Consider the following 23,657-nt stretch of genomic DNA (forward strand, 5'->3'; position numbering starts at 1 on the left):
AGCCCCGGGACCATAGAGATGGGAAAGCGGAGCGAGCGGCCCAGCCGGAAGGAAGGCCCAGAGAGAAGCTGGGGAGCAAGATGGCGGGAAGCAAGATGGCGGCAACCAAGAGGAAACGGCGTGGAGGCCCGGCTGGTCCGGCGAAAAAGCTGAAAAGAAGCGAAAAAGACGCCAAGCCGCCTGCTAAGTCAAGCGAGGTGGCAGAGGAAGCGGAGGAGGAAGATAGAAATCGTATCCCGGGCCCGGTTTGCAAGGTAGAGTGGGCTCTGCGGCCGCGGCTCCACACGCCTTCTCTGAGGCTACCTATTTGATTATGGCTCTGCGGGTTTCGGAGTTTCTGAGGTGTTCCTGGAGGTCGTTTTCAGCCCTTCCGGTTGGACTGGCTACCAGGTTTATAGCTAAAGCTTGGGCACATGGCTGCCCTCCTGGAGGCGCCGAGCTGAGCACCTGGGTGGGCTTCAGAGCTCTTAGAGGGTCACAGAGAAGCGACTTTGAGGGTCTTAATTCCAGCGTTTAGTCTTCCATTTACTCCCCTTATTGTTGTTGTTGTTGTTGGAGAGTAATAGTTTTGCCTTTTAAAGTTGTTCCTCGCTATTGAGTGTATCCCTTAGAGTAATATTTCCATATACCGACATAGTTAGGTATGGTTAGTTAGGAATCCTAAAGCTTGTTATGTGGCCCTTTAAAAAGTTCCTTTTCTTGGGATTGTGAATTTGACTTGCTTGATCTCGGGGTAATGAAAGCTAGACAAGATAACGTGAGCTTTTCTTGCATTCGACGAAGTTTTAACGTGCCGGGCACGGTGAGAAGTTAGGTTTCCCCTGCCTTGGGATTGCAAAACTAGAATGTGACCACTTCAGTTTAGAAGGAAACTAGGAACTTATGTGTTTTTGTTCAAAAGAAGGTGAGCACAAGTTGCTGCTAACTTTAATTCGACTGAGAGCTCCTTAAGCCAGGTCAAATATTGTGGAGACTAGAGTTAACATTTGTTTCATAAACTTCTCTGTCGACCTTCAGCTTTGCCAGATCTCTGTTTGACACGCTAGCGAGTGATAAATGACCCTTAATGGTTTGGTGGGGTGGCAAGCATTGGGAAAGGAGTGAGCTTTGAGGAATGAAAGATGAGCTTGAATTGTAGCCCTGCTCTTAACAGGGACGTTTTGAGCTCTTTTCTCACCTGCAAATTGAAAGGAAGAAAATATGATTTGCTTTTTATGAAAAATAAGCAGGACTTCTGTTAGATTTTCAGTAAATGTTAAGCGTTCTCTTTTAGGAGCTAGAAAAAAATACGATAAGGATCTATGAGTTGCGTTATAAATGAAAAATTCTATTTAAATGAAGAAGATAAATATTGCTCTAGAATAAACAGGTTAGGGATTATGAAGGATTTGATTTAGCCTTTGAGCTAGATCCTAAGGTAAGAGCAAAATTCTGATTTTCAGAAAGGGGAAGGAGCAATGCAAGGGAGAGGCGGAAAGGGGAAGAGAGAGGGAGAAACTGATCAAAGACGTTGAAGTATACAAAGTGCTGAAAGTTTGAAAAATACAGCCAAGTTGGCTAGGGTGTAAGGTTGATTTGGGACAATAGTCAGGTAGAAAAAGTTAAGCAGGTGCTAGTCTGCCATATCTACTGGAGGAGCTCCTGGATGGGAAGACTAGCATTAAGGAGATGAGGAAATGATGTGAGATTTTAAGAATCTGAGTGAAGGCAGTATCAGTAGAAGATGATTAAGAGTTGTTGCTAACAGAAGTTGACAGCATTTACTAGTGCTTATGATATGAGAGAATAAAGGAAAGTGGAAGATTCAAAGTGTGGGGGATTGAAGTGATGGTGACATCATCAGAAAAATAAATAGCAAGGTAATTTACCAGATTTTAAAGTTTGGTATTCTGAAGTTGAATTTGAGGTAAGTCAGATTCTTGGGTATTAGGGCCAGAAAGAGTTCCTTACCTTTATGTAGAGTTGACAGTTGAAACTGGGAATGATTTTGAGAACTCTGTCCTGGAGAGATCAGGAATTTAAAAAGAGGGCTAAGAAAGAATCTTTAGAGGCAGGAGGACAAATTGGAGATTGAAGAAGAAAAAAACAAAAAGAAAGAAGGCCAAGAGTATATCTGGGTAAAAGCTGGTGTCAGTGAATGCCACTGAGAGAATGAATTAAAGGTTAAGGTCAGAATTATTTGGCTTGCTACTTGCAAGCTTTTATCTTTAAACGAACAAATGAGATAGATTCACTGTGAAATTTTAAATTTTTTCAAATTTTTTTTTCCTTTAGGGCAAGTGGAAAAATAAGGAGCGGATTCTCATCTTTTCTTCCAGAGGAATAAATTTCAGAACAAGACATTTAATGCAAGACTTGAGAATGTTGATGCCACATTCTAAAGCAGGTATCTTTATAGCATAGACTTTAAAATTTTGTATTTATGGGGAGTTCCATGGTGATGTAGTGGTTAGGACTCAGTGCTTTCACTACTGTGGCCCAAGTTCAATCCCCTAAAACCTGAAAACGTTGTATTTATAAACTCACCTATTTATATATATTTTCACTTCAAGTCGCACTTTGTTCAGCCTTGTCAGATAAAGAAACAAGACTTTTCAGAAGTTTATCTGTTCAGTGCCAAAATTTTTCCAATTATTATTTTGTTAGAAATTCTTTGAAAAATTCATTAAATACTCTCTTGACTTGCTTAAACAGATATCCTAACTAGCTAAACATTTCTTAAAGGTCCAGGAATGCCGTCATTGTAATGTTCTCAGAGGTCCTGAGCTGGTTTGCCCTGAATGATTCAGGACTGCCATGTACTGCTTTCTGTGTTTAAAAAAACGGTTGTTATTAAAATCTTAATGGGCTTGGAGTAGGATTTCAGGCACATTTAAATTGGGACTCAGCCTACTCCTAAATGGCAAGCTATTCTTTTTAGCAATGGGGTATCTTACAGGCACTTGAAGAGCATCTAGGTTGGGGTTTAGAACTGTGACAGTGCCCTCATGCAGCAATTTTTTGTGTCTTTGTGGGGAGGTGCTTTTGGTTTTAATTCTAGGTAATAACGTAGTTCTTTAGACTAGTGTTTTTCAAAGTGAGGTGTGTTGTTATATCTTCAGATCTCTGAAACTAATAAGGGAATTTTTATTTATACTATTTCCTAAATGAGTGTTAATTAAACTGAAGTTGTAAAACACAGTTTGTGGTTTGTGAGAATTTTCCAGTCTTTGAAAGGAATTAATACAATTCAGGCATACCTTTTGTTGTGCTTTGCTTTATTGCTTGCTTTCTTCTTTTTTTTTTTTTTTTTTTTCCTGGCAAATTGGTTTTTGGCAGCGCTTCATTGAGCAAGTCTGTTGGCACCATTTTTCCAATGGCATTTGCTCACTTTCTATCTGTCACATTTTAGTAATTCTTACAATATTTCAAACTCTTTCATTGCTGTTATATTTGTTATTGCGATCTGTGATTAATGATCTTTGAAGTTACTACTGCAACTCACTGGAGGCTCACGAGATGATTGGCATTTTTTTAGCAATAAAATAGTGTAAGATTAAGGTATATACATTGTATTTTTAGAAGTAATGCTATTGTACACTTAAAGACTACAATATAGTATAAACATAACTTATATGCACTGGGAAACCAAAATATTTGCATGACTTGCTTTATTGGGATAGTCTCTTTGTTACAGCAGTCTGGAATTGAACCAGCAGTGTCTCTGAGGTATGCCTGTTCACAAGTCCAAGAAACACTGCTTAGAGCTTTATAATTCTTGAAGACTATTTTTAATCACTTATTTTTACACTTAAAAAGAATAAGAGTTTTAGCCTGGGAACTTCCATATGCCATGGGTGTGGCCCACCCAAAAAAAAGATTTTTAAATCCGTCGTGTGTTTTCAGGTCTAATCATTTTGAATATTAATAAACTCATTTAAACTGAAGATTAAGAAAATACTTAATATAATTTCCTAGAAAGTATGTGTGATTTGATTGAAGTAGCTTTGAAATCTTTTATTTGTCTTTTTTCTTTTTATAGATACTAAAATGGACCGTAAAGATAAGTTATTTGTGATTAACGAGGTAATTTTAGAACATAATTAAAATATTCTAACAGCACTGTATTTAGGAACAGAATATTTTGGAATGCTAAAAATAGTTCATTAAAAAATATTGTGACTTTTAAGTTGTTTTGTATAAGAACCTCAAATTTTATTAACTTTAATGATCTGCCTTCTAAATTTTTATAGTACTTACGTCTGTTTCTTACAGTTTAGTGCTTCAGTATATATTATTTTTTGATCGTTCTTAACATTTGTCTTCTCTTAGTAAGCATATTGAAATTTCCTGAAGGCAAAGTATTGCTGAAGACTAAACTTTCATTTTAAATCAGATTTTTAAAAACTCAAAAATATTTAGCTCTTTAGCTATTTGAAAGGCTTCTGTTATTCATTTAGCACAAGTTTTTGAAGCTCTGCTCTATCCTGGCATTATTCTTTGGAAACACTGTGTAAAAAAAAAAACACCTCTGTTGTCATGGAGCTTAGATTCTAATGGGGGAGATAGGCCCTAAACAAGTAGTATAATTTTGAGTGAAGATCAGAGAAATCAACAGGTTATGGGTTGCCAGCATTAGAAGCTCAATTGGAAAACAAGCAACTTAGTGTAGTTGTGTTTATTTGCAGACCAGTAAAAAACAAAAGCATTGGACTGAAGAATTTTTTTTAGTCTCAAGTAGTTTGGAATTTAAAATTACTATATTATTAGTTTATGAATATTAAAATAATTCAGGCCTTCATTCCTTTATTGCTTTTGTGTACTTCTTAGTTGTGACTTTGTAAGCCTTCAAGATGTTGAAGACTAATTCGAGAAATAGATTTTGTATACTCCTGCCTTTCACCAGTCCCTTAAGTGATTTTACAGAACCAAATCACAGAAATGGTAGTACAGATGAGGAAGAAAAAAACCTTAAATTTCTTGAACTTAAAACTACAAAGCTGAAGAGTTAAAAATCAAAGTAACTAATAAAAAGGATGTTTTTGGTTCTATAACAACTGTATTTTCCTTCTGGGGCATCTGTTTTAGTGTTCGTAGTTTGTACACATAGTTCTGTACTGCAGTCAGAAGAGGTTCCCAGTGATCAGAAGTGAGACCAGTTAAAATGCAGGCCAAACGAAGTAGCTGCTTTCACCAAAGAGGTGGGCAGAGCACCTGGTGTACCTTCCTGTGGATAAATTTACCTAGATTTAGACCTTCATAGCCTGTTAACCGGCTAAAGTATTTTTGGAGGCATCTAAATATTAATTGCATTAATAGCTTTAATTATTTTTATTATCTACTTCATTTTTCTATACTTTGTTCCATTTAGGTTTGTGAAATGAAGAACTGCAATAAATGTATCTATTTTGAAGCTAAGAAAAAACAAGATCTCTATATGTGGTAAGAGAATGTATTAAATAAGGTTTGGGAATGTGTGAACAGTAAAAGCACATGGTGTCTTTTAAACTGAATCAGTAGTAAGCTTTTACTACATTCTAAATTCTAATTAGTTGAAAAGGCTTCTTTTATATTTCTTAGGCTTTCAAATTCACCCCATGGACCATCTGCTAAATTCCTTGTTCAAAATAGTAAGTTGACTCAATTTAAAAAAATGCATGAGAAAATTGAAAATAATCTTTGGGGAGAATGTGCCAAAGTTATAATAATTTTTGTTGTTGTTTTTCTAGTTCATACCTTAGCTGAACTAAAGATGACTGGAAACTGTTTGAAAGGTTCTCGGCCTCTCTTGTCTTTTGACCCTGTAAGTTTCTCATTTAGTGTATGAGTCTAATTTTCTTACTCTGAATGGTTTTTTAGTGGACGTAGTTGTGTAAGTCACCTTAGTTAACATTAAAAACACAACCGAATTTTAAACAAAACAAGATTTGCTGTTATCAAAAAATATGTTCACTTTGTTTTTATAGGCTTTTGATGAATTACCGCATTATGCTTTGTTAAAAGAACTCCTAATTCAGGTAAGTATCTTTCCTATAAGCTTTTTAGTAAAATATTGTTAATGAGCGTCTTCCTTTTAACTTAGCTATCTAAAACACACCTGGTACATTGGACAATGCAGAGCTAACATGTCCTTTTTTCCACTAGATCTTTAGTACCCCACGGTATCATCCTAAAAGCCAGCCATTTGTGGACCATGTGTTTACGTTCACCATTTTGGATAATAGGATATGGTTTCGGAACTTTCAGGTTAGCTCTAACTAACTTTTAATTATACTTTGAAATAAACAAGGATCTATACATACAGTGTTTTATAGACAGGAAATACAAATGATAAATTCTTTTCTTTTAAATAGCTTTCTTTTCCCCACACACTCGTAGCAAATACCTACTCTCTTATAACTTAAGTACATGTCTGTCAGCCCATAAGGCATATGGTTTTATAATGTATTGAGTAAACTAAGTTTCTCTCCCAAGAGGTTAGAATTTACCAGTGGTAGCATGGAGTTAAGACTTAGAGAGGCCTGGATAGCTCAGTCGGTAGAGCATCAGACTTTTAATCTGAGGGTCCAGGGTTCAAGTCCCTGTTCAGGCGCTTCCTTCTGGAGTTCCCATCGTGGCTCAGTGGTTAACAAATCCTACTAGGAACCATAAGGTTTCCGGTTCGGTCCCTGGCCTTGCTCAGTGGGTTAAGGATTCCAAGTTGCTGTGGCTCTGGTATAGGCTGGTGGCTATGGCTCGGATTAGACTCCCAGCCTGGGAACCTCCATATGCCACAGCAGTGGCCCAAGAAATGGCAAAAAGACAAAAAAAAAAAAAAAAACTTAGAAAAACATGACCCCTGTAGAAAGCATTTGATGAGAACTATCAGATGAATCATAACAGTGAATCATAATCATTCAGGAGAGGTGATTCTGGAAATTTCAAAGCAGGAGTTTGGAAAGATAGTAAGTCTGCAGAAACACAGAGAGGTGGAAGAGAAGAGCAGGACAATTTCAGACAGCATATGAAGTAAACTGGGCTCTTCTTCTGCATGTGTTGTTGTACTGGGTACCTTGCAGTGTGAGTTAAACTTATCCCTTCCTTAACCTTTAAGGACAGGCATACCTGAGCCAACAATATTAACATTTGTAGTTCAGGAACTGCCTCTTAATTAATTCCACAGTCAGTAGCCACTCAAAAATAAATTTTGACATGTGTCCTTTTATATACCTTTACATATAATTTGAATTAGATTTATAAAAATAATGTAGGGGTTGATTTGAATTTTAAGAGTACCCCACAGAGTGCTTTAATACATTTTGTTATTGAGGTTGCAGTTTTAAATATTCATTTAACCAGTTTTTCAAGAAGACGTGCATTGTGAGAAGCAAGATACACACTACATTGAAATGACTCAATTTTAAAAGAACCTACTGAAAAAACATATTTTCCCATGACAGTTATCTGTCACCAATAATATATGTCAGAAATATTGATGAGTTGGCACTTGCCAAGTTTCGCTTCAGTCTTTTAGGCACATTTTTAATGAGGATGTAGCCAGCATACTTTTGAGGAGTAATGTATCCAAACCCAAAATGAAATGTTTCTTTTTTATTGAAGATCATAGAAGAAGATGCTGCTCTTGTAGAAATCGGACCCCGTTTTGTCTTAAATCTAATAAAGATTTTCCAGGGAAGTTTTGGAGGACCAACTTTGTATGAGAATCCTCATTACCAGTCACCAAACATGGTAAGCTGTTTTTGTTGTTCATTAGTGTCTCAGAACTCTTGGGCCAAATAATTTTCGAGTAATTATTGTTCTGTGAACTGTGAAACTGAATTTGGTTTTTGCAACATACTGTCTTGCACAATACTGCTCTTTAAAATGATGGCAGGGTGAAGGGAAACAGGGTTCTTCCTAAGCAAATGTTCTTGCCTCATATCAAACGTTTATTTTTACTTCGAAAGCACCTTCAATATTTTTTTGTTTCTAGCATCGGCGTGTCATAAGATCCATCACAGCTGCAAAATACAAAGAGAAACAGCAAGTGAAAGATGTTCAGAAGCTGAGAAAGAAAGAACCAAAGACTATTCTTCCTCATGATCCCACTGCAGATGTTTTTGTTACGCCAGCTGAGGAGAAACCAGTAGAAATACAGTGGGTAAAACCAGAGCCAAAAGTTGATTTGAAAGCAAGAAAGAAAAGGATTTACAAAAGGCAAAGAAAAATGAAACAGAAGATGAGCAGTGGGAATGCAAAATGAATCCATGAATAACTGATTGTTTTCAGTCTTATATTTATTTTGTATTCAATGTGTACATATTTTTATTACCCAGTTATCTTATGTCTAATTAGTGTGGCATTTAGAAGAGAAAAGTTAAAATTAAGATTTTTGTGGCTGGGGGGGTGTCCTATGTTTTTCTAAATAAAATATCACCAGAACTCATCACTTAATTGTTTTTCTTTTCAAAACCTTTTTTGTGTTGTTATAAATTAGCACTCTTAAAGTTTAACCCTGCTTTCTTGGATTAAAATTTTGAGTATAGCAAATTTGAAATTCTAACAGATTTATTGGGTCATTATTACATGTAAAACAGTATTTGGCGCTTTGAGGACATCTTTTCAGCTGATAGAGTTGGTGGGGTGGACTGGAAGAAAGGAAAGCATCTTACTGGTTTGAGTCCCCGAGTCACAAATCAATAGACACCAGAAAAGCCAGCCTCTTGTTCTGTTTTCTTATCTACAAAGAGAGTATGATAAAAATACTTAGGTTTTGCAAATCAAATGAGTTAATACATGTGTTTGAGTTTTTTGTAGATTATAAATTTAATTTAGAAGCAGTAGGTGTAAATTACTTATCAAATTAGCAAAAGGAAAAAAAAATGAAACATGTTAGAAAGCACCGGAACATTTGAATTTCTCCCCTTATGAAAGAACTTTATTTGAAGCAAAGAGAGTACCGGGTTTACCACCCTGGAGGTAGTTTAGTATCAGGGAAAAAGATTGTAGGTGCAAATGGCCAGGGACGGGGTTGGGTCATGCATGTGGTATTTTTTTACCCCACTTATTTTTACTTCATGTTAATCATTTTCCCAAGTCTTTGCAACATGATTAGTAATTACACAGTATTACACTCTGACAGCTATCCAATTAGTCCCTTATTGTTGGATGTTTGAATATTTCAGTTTTATCTTACTTTCTCCAGTGCTTACAACAAACATTTCTATATATACTATTCTGTGCAGTACTTGTGGTTTCCTACAAATAGAACTCAGGTGAAAAGTTAGGACATTAAGACATTTTGATTGTTCCCTAATGCTGCCCTTGCTAATGGTGAGATAATCTTTGTCAATTTGAAAGAAAAAGAAGGAATACTGTTTTTGGGGCCTGGTAATTGCTTTTCTTTTGTAACTAATCTTGTTTTTGTTGGTAGTCATGAATTTGTAAGAGCTCTTTTATGTAGTAAGATTTTTCTAGACAGCTTTTCTAGTTTGTCACTTGCGTTTAATTTGGTCTTTATTTAGATCTATCTGTAGGCAGATTGATTAGTTTTTCCATTTTATTTTTTCTTAGTTTTCTGTTAAGAAAGACCTTGAATATACAATTAGGCTACTTTATATTGAAATTGTAAGGTTACTTGTCTTGAAGTTTAAATTAGGTAATTCAAGTCAGATTGACTTGAAATACTTATATGTGACAGAGCAAAGCAGGTTAAGTGCAGAGGAAAAAAAGATTTATTTAAGCAATGGGATATAGGATGAAAAGACAGTTGTATTCAGGATTCATTTTTAAACACATCTTAATTATAGGTTATAAACATGAATTGTATCAAGTTGTGAGTTTGAAAACACAAAGTTAATGTTTTTTGAATGTGAGGAGTTTTAGTGGAACCTCCAACTTGATTTTATTAGTTTCCGTGTAGAGAGATTTTCCTGTGCCCAGTTATTTCTCTTTAATAGTTATTTATATGAATGCCTCATTTGAATGTGAATTACTCATCCCATGTTCAGGTCCATGTTCATGTGGAATTCAACCTGTTTAATAAAGATCTTCCTTTAGACTGGTATTTATGTCCAGTCTAATTGTCTTTAAAATTTCATGCAGTATGGAGTTCATGTTGTGGCTTAGCAGTAAGGAAACTGGCTAGTATCCACGAGGATGTGGATTCGATCCCTGGCCTCAATCAGTGGGTTAAGGATCTGGCATTGCCACAAGCTGTGGTGTAGGTTGCAGCCACGGCTCAGATCCCGTGTTGCTGTGGCTGTGGCTAGGCTGACAGCTGCAGCTCCTGGGGACTTACATATGCTTTAGGTGTGGCAGTAAAAAAAAAAAAAAAAAAAAAATTGATAAAAAGTTATAGGCAAAAATAGATCCCTCTTAACTCAGGAGGAAAAAGGCCAGTGACTCAGATAGCAAATCCAGATGTAGTTGGAGGAAGAAGAAATCCTTTCTTTTTTCACTTTTTGTCCAATTCTGTTCTCAGATGACGAAAGATCTTGTTTTTTCTTGCCCTCAAATTTCTCAATCCCCACCTATTACCAGTTTACAAGCCAAGTCCATATAGTATACATAAGAGGCCAGTGTATGAATTTTGAGTAGTGAGTTGGTTGGACAGTGGTGTGCCTAGAAACTTAATGAGGTTCAGAGTTGGTGTGCTTTGTGCAGGAGGCAGGGTGTTAGGGAAGAAAGGGACAACCTTCCTAAACTCTGGGTACCTCCACCCTAAACAATAGATACTTGTCAGCAACAGAGCCAACCCTTGTCTCTAATCATGAGGTTGACAAATATAACCTACACCTAACAACTGATATGTGTAAACATTCTACAGTACAGTGAAATATATTGGTGTATGGAGGCATCTTAATGACAGGATACTATTTTGGCACCATATCAAATTGGAACAGTTATACAGATCTTACATAATACAGTGTATCAGATCAACCAAAACCTACTGGATAAGTACTATCCCTTAACTGCATTCTTAACCCGAACTAACCTTGGAAATGTATGTTGAGGCCAGAAAGTTAGGATTAAAGAGTGACGGATGGGCCAACACAATTTCATTCAAATTGGTGGTAAAACAGTACTGTTATTTTAAAACAATTAAACTAAATTGTTTCAGTTTAAGTCATCTTATTTACTGTTACTTCTTATGCATATTGGTCACGATAAACAATATTACAGATCTCAAACCGAAGATAGTTAAAAAACCTGGTTTCCATCCAACCGAATGCTGTCTGATTAGCTGGGGAGGCTTCGGCAAACCACTTGGCTACTTCGAGCCTGAGTTTCCTCGTTTGTAAAAGCAGGGCTCAAGTAGAGACTTTATCTTCAGAAACTACAAGATGTTTTCCAGAATCTTATCCCACCCCTCTCAGCTCTCAGGTCGGCTGCCAAGTTAGTGTCACTCACCCTGGCTGACGTCTGTTCCCCTCACAATGACACCACCCATGGCCCCACCTCCTTCCGCCGCGACCCCGCCTCCCACCTCCCTCCTCCCGCGGCCCTCGCCCCGGCCCCTCCTCCTCTCCCACGGCCCCGCCTCCCTCCCCGCGCGGCTATTTCCGGCGCAGAGCCCGCCCCCCGCCCATGCGGAGTCGCGGTCGCCGGCGCCGCCCCCTCCGCGCTCCCGCGTGCCGCAACCCGCGCCGCCTTTCGCCGCCGCGCGCCGCCGTCGCCCCGCGCCGCCGTCGCCGCCGCCGCGCTCGCTGGCTGGCCCGGTGCGGGCGCCGGGCTCCCGCCGAAGAAGACCACCAGCGCCGACACCACCACTTCGGCCCGGGTCCTGGCCCAGCCCCGGGCCCCGGCCCGAGCCCCGCGCCGGGACCGGCGATGAAGTGTCACTACGAGGCACTGGGGGTGCGGCGCGACGCCAGCGAGGAGGAGCTCAAGAAGGCCTATCGGAAGCTGGCCCTGAAATGGCACCCGGGTAACTACTCCGCAACCGCTGCGGCCCCTCGCAAAAGCCTCGACCTTAGCGACCTTTCGCACCCCTCTCCCCGGCGTAACTCGGGGAACTTGGCTGTGCCCGACCTATCCTCCCTGTAACTCCCCTCGCCCTGGAAATCCTTGCCTCGCCCGGCACCCGGCCAGGTAGCCCCTGCGCAGTCCTGGTGATGAGCGTCCTCTGCCCCTCGGCCTGCGCAGCCCTTCTCCCCCGGTTTCCCCAGGCTTCACTGGAGCCCTGAGCACCCCATCCCTCCCAGACGCCCCCGGATCCCGCCTGGCCATTGGTGGGGAAAGATAACATCCTAACGACTTCACCTGCTCCTCGCATCCTCGCTTCGCAGCTGGCTCCGAGCGAGGAGTCACAAGCTGTTAACCCAGTCCTGCTTCAGGCTTGACCCTTGCTGGAGTCCCCTGAGTTTCCCTAGGCTTCTCCTCGGCTGCCCTTAACTTCATCAAGGAATCCCAACTACTTCAGTGTAATTAAGACAAAGCAGCTAGTAAAATGTCTTTAAATAGCTATACTTTTTTTTTTTTTTTTTTCCTTCCTCTCGGTAGGCCGAGTGAGCCTGTACTTCACTTCGGGTGTTCTGCAGATTAAGAGTTTTAAGTTTAAGTTTAAGAGCTAAAGTTTAAGAGTTGAAGTTTACATGTTGATTTAGAAGTGTGCTTTCTTTGGATGTTTTATTTGGTTGTAGTCCAGGCTTCTGTGACTTTTGTGAAATAATCCTATCTTCTAGACAGGGTGACTAAGACAGTATTTGTTATCTCAGCTTTTTGAGGTTCATAGGAGGCTTTCATATTAGCACTGATCTGTAAGCATGTTTAGTCTCTTGAAATGCTAAAACGGAGACCTCAGAGCCTTGCTTGGAAAATTTGCCTTATGCACAGGAAAAGTTAAATATGGGTGCAAACAAAATAGTGCCATCTATATAATTGGTAGTTGAGTTAAAAGAACAACTAATAAATGCCCCAGGAGTTCAGGGGAGGGAATTTTCACTGTGTACTGAGAAGCAGGGAGGCTTTACCTTGGCAGATGAGCATGGACTTTAGCAGATCCTAGAGGAATGGGATTGAGAGAAATGAATATAACAGTGTGGGAAAGAGCGCTTTGGTGGACAAGAGATGGTCCAGGGGACTGAGGCCGTGTTTATTGGAAGACTGAAAATATAGTTGAGAGAAGAGCTGAAGGGCTCAGGACCCAGAGTCAGAAGGTCGTGGGTATGGTTGATGGGTTAGGGAATAAAGGTGTGGATGTGTTGCTTACAGTTGTAATGATTACCAGCAGAAGAACTAAAAAAAATCTGATATATATTGGAAGCGAAGAGGTAAAGAAGTTAATGTTCATTACAGGAGGAAGTCATTAGCTATATCCAAAATTAATAAGTCCAAAAATAGTGTAGGAGCATATTGTTAGAGTAATAAGGGCTATCTTTAGAAATCAAGTTAGGAATTCCTTGACTCTCTGGGTGAGAAAGAGGATTAATGCTTGTGGCCAAATGCATATATAATTTTGATGACAGTATTAAAATGTGTTTTGAGGAGTTGTTGGAGATTAGATTATAAAGGGCTTTGAACGTTTAGGCTAAGGACTGAAATTTGCTTTTCCAGTAATGGAGAGTTGAGACTGGTTTTATTGAGATGCCTTGGGAAGGTACTCTCCAGGCAGCTTAGTAGATTTAAGAAGGGCAGAGACAGAGAGGTAGAGTCCACCCTGGGCACAGTCTGGGCCCTGGGGTCAGTGGGAGGGGTAAGACCCAGGTTGAAGAAATGTTGTGAAAGAAAAATTATCAGATTTGGGGATTAGTTGGAAATTATACAAGGTAGAAAGGAAGCATGCAAATGTTACTAAAGTATCAGTTAACAACTTTGAAATAAACGAGTTAGGAACTAAATGTGAGTATCTTTTTTTTGATGTTATCAGAATTCATAGCATCCTAAATATCTTGGTTTGAAGATGGCTATACATATAAAGGATAAATATTCTCTCAGGAGACACATGATTTTGACACACTTTGCCTTGCTGGTTCATTAATTTAAGTCTGTCACTCAGCAAATGTTTAATTCATTCTCTGTGCAAGGTACTGTGTTGTTAGATGTTTCCAAGGTTGACATCTGGGCTGTGCTTCAAAGACTTTCAGATAGAGAGGCTGCCTGTTTTCTCTGTTATATAAGAGGTTACCTTTATTTCCTTTATCGAGGACCTGAAAATAATTTCCAGTGGGGTCAACACTCCTGCCTGGTGGGGTCCCTCCTTGTGAAAACCAGGCTTTCAGTAATTCACCTGATGACTGGTCCCTGAACACCTTGCTGTGGAGTGAGATGGGAGTGGTCCCTGCCCTGGCCCTGCTGTCCTCTGGGAGATACAAGAAAACAGGCAGTTTCAATCCAGTGAGGTACGGGTGGTATGAGGGCAAATACAAGGTGCTTATGAGCACATGTAGCATCCTGGACTGGGTTTTTGTGTGGGTGCGATAGACGTGTGTCCCTGCAGAAGTAACATCTAGGTCGAGACCTAAAGCGGGAAGTTAGGGAATATAGGAGGTGGGAGGCAAAGGAGATCATGGCAGAGTCCAGGAAGGGAAAGAGGTGAGCCTAGCTAGGTGAGCAGGGGCCAGGTCTTTTTTTTTTTTAAAGTATTGTTGATTTACAGTGTTGTGTCAATTTCTGCTGTACAGCATTGTGACCCGGTCATATATATGTGTGTGTGTGTGTGTGTGTGTGTGTGTGTGTTTTGCATTCTTTTTCTCATACCATCTTCCATCATGTTCTAGCCCAAGAGATTGGACATAGTTCCCTGTGCTCTACAGTAGGACCCCATTGCTTATCTATTCCAAATGTAATAGTTTGCATCTACTAACCTCAAACTCTCCCCATCCACCCCACTCGCCCCCTCCCCCTTGGCAACCACAAGTCCGCCCTCCCTGTCCATGATTTGTTTCTGTAGATAGGATCATTTGTGCCATATTTTAGATTCCACATATGAGTTATATCATATGGTATCTGTCTTTCTCTTTCTTACTTTTTTTTTTTTTTTTTTTTTTTTTGCTTTTTTGGGACTGTACCCACAGCATATGGAGGTTCCCAAGCTAGGGGATGAATCGGAGCTGCAGCTACTGACCTACACCACAGCCACAGCCACACGGAATCTGAGCCATGTCTGTGACCTACACCACAGCTCTTGGCAATGCTGGATCGATCTGCAACCCACTGAGCAGAGCCAGGGATCGAACTCACATCCTCAGGGACCTCATGGATACTAGTTAGGTTCGTAACCTGCTGAGCCACAATGGGAACTCCCTGTCTTTCTCTTTCTGACTTTCTTCACTCAGAATGAGACTCTCTAGTTGAATATATGTTGCTGCAGATGGCATCATTTTGTTCTTTTTTTTATGGCCGAGTGGTATTCCATGTGTATATGTACCACATCTTCTTAACCTGTTCATCCATTAATGGACATCTTGGTTGTTTCTGTGTCTTGGCTATTGGGACTAGTGCTGCAGTGAACATAGACTTGCATGTATCTTTTTGAATGAAAGTTTTGTCCTGATACATGCCCTGGAGTGGGATTGCTAGATCATGTGATAGTTTTAGAGGCCAGGTCCTGAAGGCTGTGGTAAACTGGATCATGTAGATTGGATTTTAACCCAGGTGCATTGGGAAGCCATTGGAGAGTTGAAAGCAGGGGAAAAGATTGGTTTGTGTTTTTCAGGTGTCTTTCTGGCTATAGTAGGGAGAATGAATTGGAGAGGCCAGGCTGGACGTAGGGAGACCAGAAGGTCTAGACACTGACGTGACCAGGATGATGCTAAGTCCTCCTGGTGGAGACTGAATCATGTGCCGAAATTCTCAGTAGGGGGAGTGGTTGGGAGGTGAAAAGACAGTGAGAAGGAAGGGAAGAATGAGGGATGGCCAAATGGTCTGAATCTCGAAGGAATGCTGGTTTGTACTCAGGGGTGAGGAGGGGACCAGGGACCAGGAGGATGCCAGCTCCACCAGCAGACCTGCCGTGTCAGAGCTGGGCTGCAGGAAAGTGGTGTTCTCAGGGAGCCTGGCCTCAGTCAAGGCCGTGCTTAAAAGGCGGTCCAGGAGTTCTTGAAGGTACTGTAAAAACATTGGGGAGAAGGTGGAAGAGGGCATGAGTGGATCAAAAGAAAATCACGAAGGATAGTGTGAGAATACCTTTTAAACCTCAATGACTGGATTTGCAATACCTGTGGCATTTGTATTTGGCTAATAATTAAGGTGAACTTTCCATTTTTATGATGCTTTTTAACTTAGCACAGTCATGCTTTTAGATCTCAGTTCAACCTCCTAGTCAACCAGCTATAGGTGTATTTAAGTGAAATATAAAGCTATATGACAGAGTGAAAATATTATTTAAGAAGGAAGCTTCAGTAAGCAGTTAGATCTTACTTTCAGATGGTACATTGAGGGGTTTTGTGTTTAAAAGCTTTAGCTCTCACCAGACTTCTTTGAGGGAGGAAAGAAGGGGGTGGGAAGAAACAGGACAACAAAGTACAGAACAGATTAAAAGGTGAAGAAGAACCACCCACCTTCTTCCCCAGTCACCTTTTTGTCTCATGTCAGAAGATTTAGTGGCTGGCTTTTTCTGCCATTCTGCTCTGATTTGAACTGTGCCTTTTTTGTTTATCTGACAAAAATGTTATAAATAATTGGATGAAGACGTAGAAATCGTGAGCTGGACTATCACCTTGAAGGCGACAGGTATCAGGATTGTGTTCGCCTGCGTGTGACAGGAGGCTGGCAGTCATTGTCAAACCAAGCAGTCATTTCATTTTTCTCATGTAACAAGAAATCCAGAGGTGGCCCATGTTGGTAGCTCCAGCTGCTTGATGAAGCCATCAAAGACCTGCTCCACCATCCTGACCGTAAGGCTTGAGTCTTTGCATCCATTGTGAGCAGTTAGGCCTCAGAGAAGCTCATTGCTCTCATGTGGAGGTGCAGAGAGAGGCAGGCGAGCCCCAGTGTAGCAGGTCTCCTCCATGAGGTCCTTGAAGTCTGCTTAGCAACTGTCACGTGGGGCCTCGCTCATCATCTGAAGTGGCAGCTGGGGAATCCCAGGCAGAGTGCAGAGTAGGAAAGGATAAAGCAGTGTGTGCTGGTTGCCTTTCAAGGAACAGTCTTAAAAGAATACTTCTATAGATTTTATCGACCAGCACTTAGTCACATGTTCATGTCAAGCTTCAAGGGAGACTGGTAACTGAGTCTTTATGTAGGAATGAGGTGCCCCCATAAAATCAAGATTCGGTTGTTACTGGAAGAAGGGGATGAACTGGCGGTCTCTGCCTCAATCCTCATAATCCACCTGCAGGCAGTATAATCTGGCTTTGGGCAGGACATGGGGTGAGTTAGGGGCACAAGGTGAGTTCCACCCAGGCCCATCCCTTTCATCAGGAAAAACAATACCTCTCTTGGGAGGCCTCAGTTAGACTTGTGTTTATATCTGGGTCACCTGATGACTCCAACATCAGCAAAGTCTGGGGAGGTGAATTTTTTAATGGGGTAGGTTACCACTGTGAACAAAATCAGGGTTTTGTTAAGAAGAGGAGAATGGATATCAGGCAGCTAGTAATATTTGTCACAGAGCAGTAATAAAAATCTAAAATACGTAATTACAACAGGATACTCAGTGTCCTGTATTTAGAACCCACTCACAACAGGGCCACAATAAGATGGAATTTGATAATGCTCATTGGAAATAACAGAAAACCTGGCCACAAACCTAGCTTAAGTAAGTTAAAAATTTATTTTTCTCAAAGGAGTTTCCGTTGCGGCTCAGCAAGTTAAGAACCCAACGTAGCCTCCGTGAGGATGCAGGTTCGATCCCTAGCTTGCTTAGTAGGTTAAGTGTCTGGCATTGCCACAAGCTGCAGCATAGGTCGCAGATGCAGCTCAGATCTGGCGTTGCTGTGGCTGTGGCATAGGCCGGCAACTGTGGCTCCAATTCAGCCCCCAGCCTGGAGACTTCCACATGCCGCAGATGCAGCCATGAAAAGAAAAGAAAAAAAAAAAAAAAAGAATTTATTTTTCTTACCACAGAAGGCTTGGAGGGAGGTGCCTGCTGGCATTATTCAGTGGCTAAGTCATGTCACTGTGAATCTCTTGATGGTCTCCAATGGCTGTAATGTGCACGTATAAGACAAGAAGAGAGAGGAAAGAAATACACTGATAGACTTCTGTTTTCATCTCATTGGTCAGAACTTTGTCACATTCCTAGTAGCAAGGGAGGCTGCTAAAAAATAAGCAAGTATTTTAGCTTACGCATCCTCCACAGTAAAGGCTGCAAGAGAAAAAGGAGGGAGAGGTGTTGGATGATCTTTAGTGTCTGCCACAGAATGGAGTAAGTGCTACATTTGAGTTAAAAAAAATGTTATACAGTTATCAGTTGGCTTGTCAGTAATCAATGTGAAAAATATTTGAACCTTTGTCAGCCATAAATTCAGTATGACAATGTGCTATTGTTGCTAAAAGCTAATGTAATTAGAGTGATAAAGGTAGAATGTTAAGGAATTAATGGATGGCTCCTTGATCGTCCCTGTCTGTCTTTGCCTGCGTTTGCAGTGTTTGCAGTAGAGATATTACGGTGTGCTGTAAGAAATGAGAGATTCGTCCAGAGGAGAGGCAGGCTGGGAGATGACCTTTAGTTTTCTTCAGATGGACTGCTCCGACGAGGGGGAACTAGACCTGGCATCTATTACTTCTCCGACCGCTAGGCTCCTGTGATGGAGTTTTTGTTTTTTACTTTTTTCAATTACAAGGGACCATGATTCTAAAATAATATCTAAAGCTTTTTGTGGTGAAGCATCTTAGCAAAAAAGAGCTACGGCAAATTACTTGATAAAGTGTTGTCACTGTCACTTGTTGAGCAGAAGTCTGCTTGAAGAGCTTGGGGCTGTGTAATAACTGATAAGCAGAGGTAGGAGCCCTTGAGGGCCTTGTTTTGAGACTTCTGTTATATTTTTTTTCCTAGAAGGCAGGTATTGAGTTTTAGTTTAAAGAACATTGATGTACTCCATGGTAGAATCAAAAAGCCCCGCTTTCTGAGTGAATTAGTCATCTGTGGCTGTATAACAAATTACCAAAACTGAGGGCTTAAAACAAAGAGTCAGTAAATTCATGCTGTGGATTCACAGTCTCTGGGGATTGGAATCAGAATGGTGGAGCTGGGTGGTTTGGCTCAAGGTTTCTCACGAGCTTGAATCATCGCTGTCTGGGAAAACCCACTTTCTGTGGGCTGGAGGGCTCCATCTTCCTCATATGGGCTTCTCATAGGCCACCAGAGTGTCCTCATGCTGTGGCAGCTAGCTTCTCCCAGGGTGATCCAAGAGAGTGAACGCCCAAGATGGAAACTGCAGTCTTTCATAATCTAATCTTGGAAGCAGGGTCCTTTCCCATCATTACTTCTGCCACCTGCTTTCGGTCACACAGACCCACCCCGGTGACGTGGGAGGGGACAACACAAGGGTGTGAATGCCAGGAGGTGCGGGTCCTTCGGGGCCATCTTGGAAGCTGGCCGCTGCCCTGAGGCAGAGATGCTTTCTGAACTCCTTGGTTAAGAAGGCACAGCTGAGGGAAAAGTAAGTGGTCAGGATATATTTTTTAAACTTTATGAGCTTTATTTTGCTATATGTTGATAACCTTAAGGACAGTAGTAAGGACAGATTAAACATAATCTAGCACTAAGTAGTAACAGCCTCTCTATAACTGATTTGATGTATATATTTTGTTCCTTCTAAAATGAAAATGTGTACTACTCGGGGTTTCTGTTTGTGGATATCCAGATTGAGTGTTCAGTGGAGCACTGAGATTTAGAGAAAAGCATGAAATGTCCACTCAGGTTGACACTTGTAACAGGTCCTGATTATCTGCTACCATCTGTTTTCTCTACTTTTCCCTAGTTGTTTTTCTTCATTTTGTACACTCATCTATTTATGGCATTTGTGATGGAAGAGGTCCCTTGTAGATTCTGTCCTCTACTTTTTTTTTTTTTTGGCTTTTTAGGGCCGAACCCACGGCATATGGATGTTCCCAGGCTAGGGGTCAAATCAGAGCTGCAGCTGCTGGCCTACACCGCAGCTAGAGCAACGCGGGATCCTTAACCCACTGAGCGAGGCCAGGGATCGAACCCACATTCTCATGAATACTAGTCCAGTTCTTTTCTGCTGGGCCACAACGGGAACTCCCTGTCCTCTACTTTCTGATGACTGAATTTCTGTGCCTTTATTTTAACAGATAAAAATCTGGATAATGCCGCAGAAGCAGCTGAACAATTCAAACTAATCCAGGCAGCGTATGACGTGTTGAGTGACCCTCAGGAGAGAGCATGGTGAGCATGGCGCTGGCCTCCTGATCTATCTTGTGGGGAATGGTGGTCAGTGGAGAGTTTTTTTTGTTTGCTTTTTTTTTTTTTTTTTTTGGTCTTTTTGCCATTTCTAGGGCCGCTCCCTCAGCATATGGAACTTCCCAGGCTATGGGTCTCATCGGAGCTGTAGCCACTGGCCCTTACCACAGCCACAGCAGCACGGGTTGGGGATTACCCGGTGGCTCATCCACTCATTGGCTGGAGGCTGGGGCGGCCTCCTACAGAAGACCTTTGTGGAACCTTTTGGCCAAAATATTTCTGTCCCCTCCACGTGGACTGGGCTTCCTCACAGTATGGTAGCTGGGTTCTAAGAGAAGCATCCTGAGAGAAAGCCAGACAGGAGGCACATCACCCTTTATGGCCCAGCCCCGAAAATCACGTGGTGACACTTCTGCCACATTCCAGCAGTTGAAACATCACGTGTCCTGCCCAGATTCAAGGGGGAGAGAAATAAGATTCTGCCTGTTGATGAAGGTGGCAAGGTTCTGGAAGAGCATACGGGACCAGAAATCTTGCAGTGACTTTTTTTTTTTTTTTTTTTTTTTTTTTTGGTCTTTTGTCCTTTTAGGGCCGCACTCACAGCGTATGGAGGTTCCCAGGCTAGGGGTCGAATCGGAGCTGTTGCTGCTGGCCTAAGCCCACAGCAATGCCAGATCCGGACCGCGTCTGCAACCTACACCACAGCTCATGGCAATGCCGGATTCTTAATCCACTGAGCAAGGCCAGGGATCGAACCCACAACCTCATGGTTCTTAGTCGGATTCGTTAACCACTGTGCCACGACGGGAACTCCAGTGGAGAGATTTTTTAAAAAATTTAATATGTTAAGCAGTTTGGGGTGTGTTCTGAAGTGCCAGTCACCTATTATATAAAATGCAGGGTTTGGGTAGGAAGGAACCTTCGAGATGATTATTCCAACTCTGATTTTATGGACGAAACAAAGTTTGGCAGTATTAGTTTTAATTTTGATACTTCTGAAGTGACTCACTGAATAAGTTCTCTTTAATGTCTGACAGATTTACTGATATTAGAAAAGAATGTTGTCTTATCCTTAAAAGACAGATTGAGTGGTTTCATCAAGAATTATAATCTTTTCCCGAGAACTGCTTATTTTATGTGAAGAAATTGAGTGACACCTCTACATCCATGATCGATACTTTAACTAATGATGACCTGATAATTTAATGCCATTTCCAAACAAAAATTTCGACACTTGAAGTTCTGCGTTTCTAGGTTCTCGATGAACTTTTTCCTACAAAGGAATCGGTATTAAGTCCTGACAGCTGTACAAGATCTTACTGTTCCAAAGAGCAGGTGGGTGTTCAGTTCACCCGCGTTAGTGTACAGCACGGCTGGCTATCAAGAGAGGCTGTAAAGAAAACTCTTATTAAGTTGTCTTGTATATATTGGAGTCCCAGTCGTGGCACAGAGGAAACAAATCCAACTAGGAAACATGAGCTTGCAGGTTCAATCCCTGGCCTCGCTTAGTGGGTTAAGGATCTGATGTTGCTATGAGCTGTGGTGTAGGTCGCAGATGCAGCTCGGAACTGGTATTGCTGTGGCTCTGGCATAGGCCAGCAGCAACAGCTCTGATTAGACCCCTAGCCTGGGAACCTCCATATGCCACAGGTGCAGCCCTAAAAAGACAAATAAATAAATAAATAGTCTTGTATATAAAAATCAGAGAATCCTAAATTTTTCTCTTTCTGAGGAATTTGGAAATCTGGCCTTAGAAATGCTTTTTGCCTGCTTCTGGAAATTTTGAAATTTTCTCCTGCCTTCCTTCTGGCCTAGCCTGTTCTCTAGATTTGAGGTTATTTTCCTGTCCTGAGGATTCCCTTATCTTTTTGTTTAAAGCTCCTGCCTCTTAACTCTCCTGGAGGCAGTACTGCACTCGTGGGCCTTCCAGTGCAGGACTTGTTTTGAATTCTAGCTCTGCTGCTTATTGGCTTTATGATTGTCAACAACAAGTTATTTAATATTTCCGAGCTTCAGTTTCCTGTTATATCGAACGAGGATGATAACTAACTTTATGGAGTTATCTTGAGGGGTAATTGTATGTGTGTGAAGCTGCTATTGCTTACATAGACATTGGAAGAGTGCGATTCTGGTACATGTGGGTGAGTTCCCAGATCCCAAATGTGTAATTAGTCTGTGGACCAGATTATATTCACTATGTCTTACTTAGCACAGTTTCTTCCCTGTGAAAGTGCAGCTACCTTTCTGGGAGAGTCAGGGAAATTCCTGGGCTGAATTTTAAATCCCCCTCTTCGTATGGGCTGGTACCATATCACACCTATAAGTTACTGGGAGTTGCCAACATAGTTTTAATAAACAGTTCTGTGCAAGATTATTAGGTCTTTTTATGTTGATATTCAAATATTTTGGTTGTGGGGTTGGCTACATGAAAATGTACAATAATTACATTTTGACTGTTTCAGAGTCAGGACTCCTTTTGAATTTTTATTTATCCAGCCTTCACTGATGTTTCTAACGTTTCTGTTTAGGTATGATAATCATAGAGAGGCTCTGCTTAAAGGTGGGCTTGATGGAGAATATCAAGATGACAGCTTAGATTTGCTTCACTACTTCACTGTGACCTGTTACTCTGGTTATGGAGATGATGAAAAGGTATGACATGAACTCACTGATAATTTCTTATCAGGCACTTAAATAAGACTCTTAGGTACAAAGAGGATTCTTAAAATTATTCTATAGTAAAAAATACAACAATGTTCATTTTGAAAAACTGAAAAACATTGCCATCACATTTAAACTGCCAGCACATAGAAGACTTCATTGGAAATCTAAATGTACTTGCAGTGACAGAGCTTGGGTCTCTAATTCTAATTTTTTTTTTTTTTTTTTTTTTGGTCTTTTTAGGGCTGCATCCGTAGCGTACAGAGGTTCCCAGGCTAGGGGTCAAATCAGAGCTATAGCTGCTGGCCTGCACCACAGCCTCAGCAACACAGGCAGGATCCAAGCCTCGTCTGTGACCTACACCACAGCTCATGACAATGCCAGATCCTTAAACCACTGAGTAAGGCCAGGGATCGAACCTGTGTCCTCACGGATGCTAGTCAGATTTGTTTCTGCCAAGCCACAGTGGGAACTCCATGGGATTCTAGTTCTTTAACATTAAAGTTGTTCATGTTACATTTTAAAAACTTATTCTGTGATTAGACTACAAAAAGGTGAAGAATTTGTGTTTCTGTTACTGTTTTTTAGGGCTTTTATGCAGTGTATCGTAATGTTTTTGAAATGATTGCAAAGGAAGAACTAGAATCTGCTCTAGAAGAGGATGTTGAGGATTTCCCAACTTTTGGAGACTCCCAGAGTGACTATGATACGGTAAAGAAAAATTTGA

General features: G+C 41.0%; 2 protein-coding genes and 1 non-coding gene across 3 annotated transcripts in view; all 3 read left to right on the forward strand.

The window, feature by feature from the left end:
- Positions 1-60: 60 nt before the first annotated feature.
- BRIX1 (biogenesis of ribosomes BRX1) lies at positions 61-8,407 on the forward strand. Its single transcript, NM_001244824.1, is given in 10 exon segments — positions 61-254; positions 2,275-2,386; positions 4,022-4,065; positions 5,351-5,421; positions 5,560-5,609; positions 5,709-5,782; positions 5,946-5,996; positions 6,124-6,225; positions 7,579-7,707; positions 7,952-8,407. Coding segments are annotated over 10 exon segments (1,077 nt in total). The 5' UTR covers positions 61-80; the 3' UTR covers positions 8,222-8,407.
- Positions 6,499-6,571, forward strand: TRNAK-UUU (transfer RNA lysine (anticodon UUU)). The gene has a single exon. It is a non-coding gene; the product is annotated as a tRNA-Lys (tRNA).
- Positions 8,408-11,416: 3,009 nt separating the features above from the next.
- The window catches only part of DNAJC21 (DnaJ heat shock protein family (Hsp40) member C21), a 28,531-nt gene continuing 16,290 nt past the window's right edge, over positions 11,417-23,657 (forward strand). Inside the window, exons 1-4 of the mRNA XM_003133880.5 lie at positions 11,417-11,887; positions 20,161-20,254; positions 22,798-22,921; positions 23,519-23,641. Coding sequence (XP_003133928.3) covers positions 11,548-11,887; positions 20,161-20,254; positions 22,798-22,921; positions 23,519-23,641 — 681 coding nt within the window. The 5' untranslated portion in view covers positions 11,417-11,547. The remainder of the gene's footprint in view (positions 11,888-20,160; positions 20,255-22,797; positions 22,922-23,518; positions 23,642-23,657) is intronic.

Source organism: Sus scrofa, chromosome 16, assembly GCF_054392235.1.
Source record: "Sus scrofa isolate SSC_HxYL_T2T_F1_AM1 chromosome 16, Sscrofa_HxYL_maternal_Yorkshire_Landrace_v2.0, whole genome shotgun sequence".
NCBI lineage: Eukaryota > Metazoa > Chordata > Mammalia > Artiodactyla > Suidae > Sus > Sus scrofa.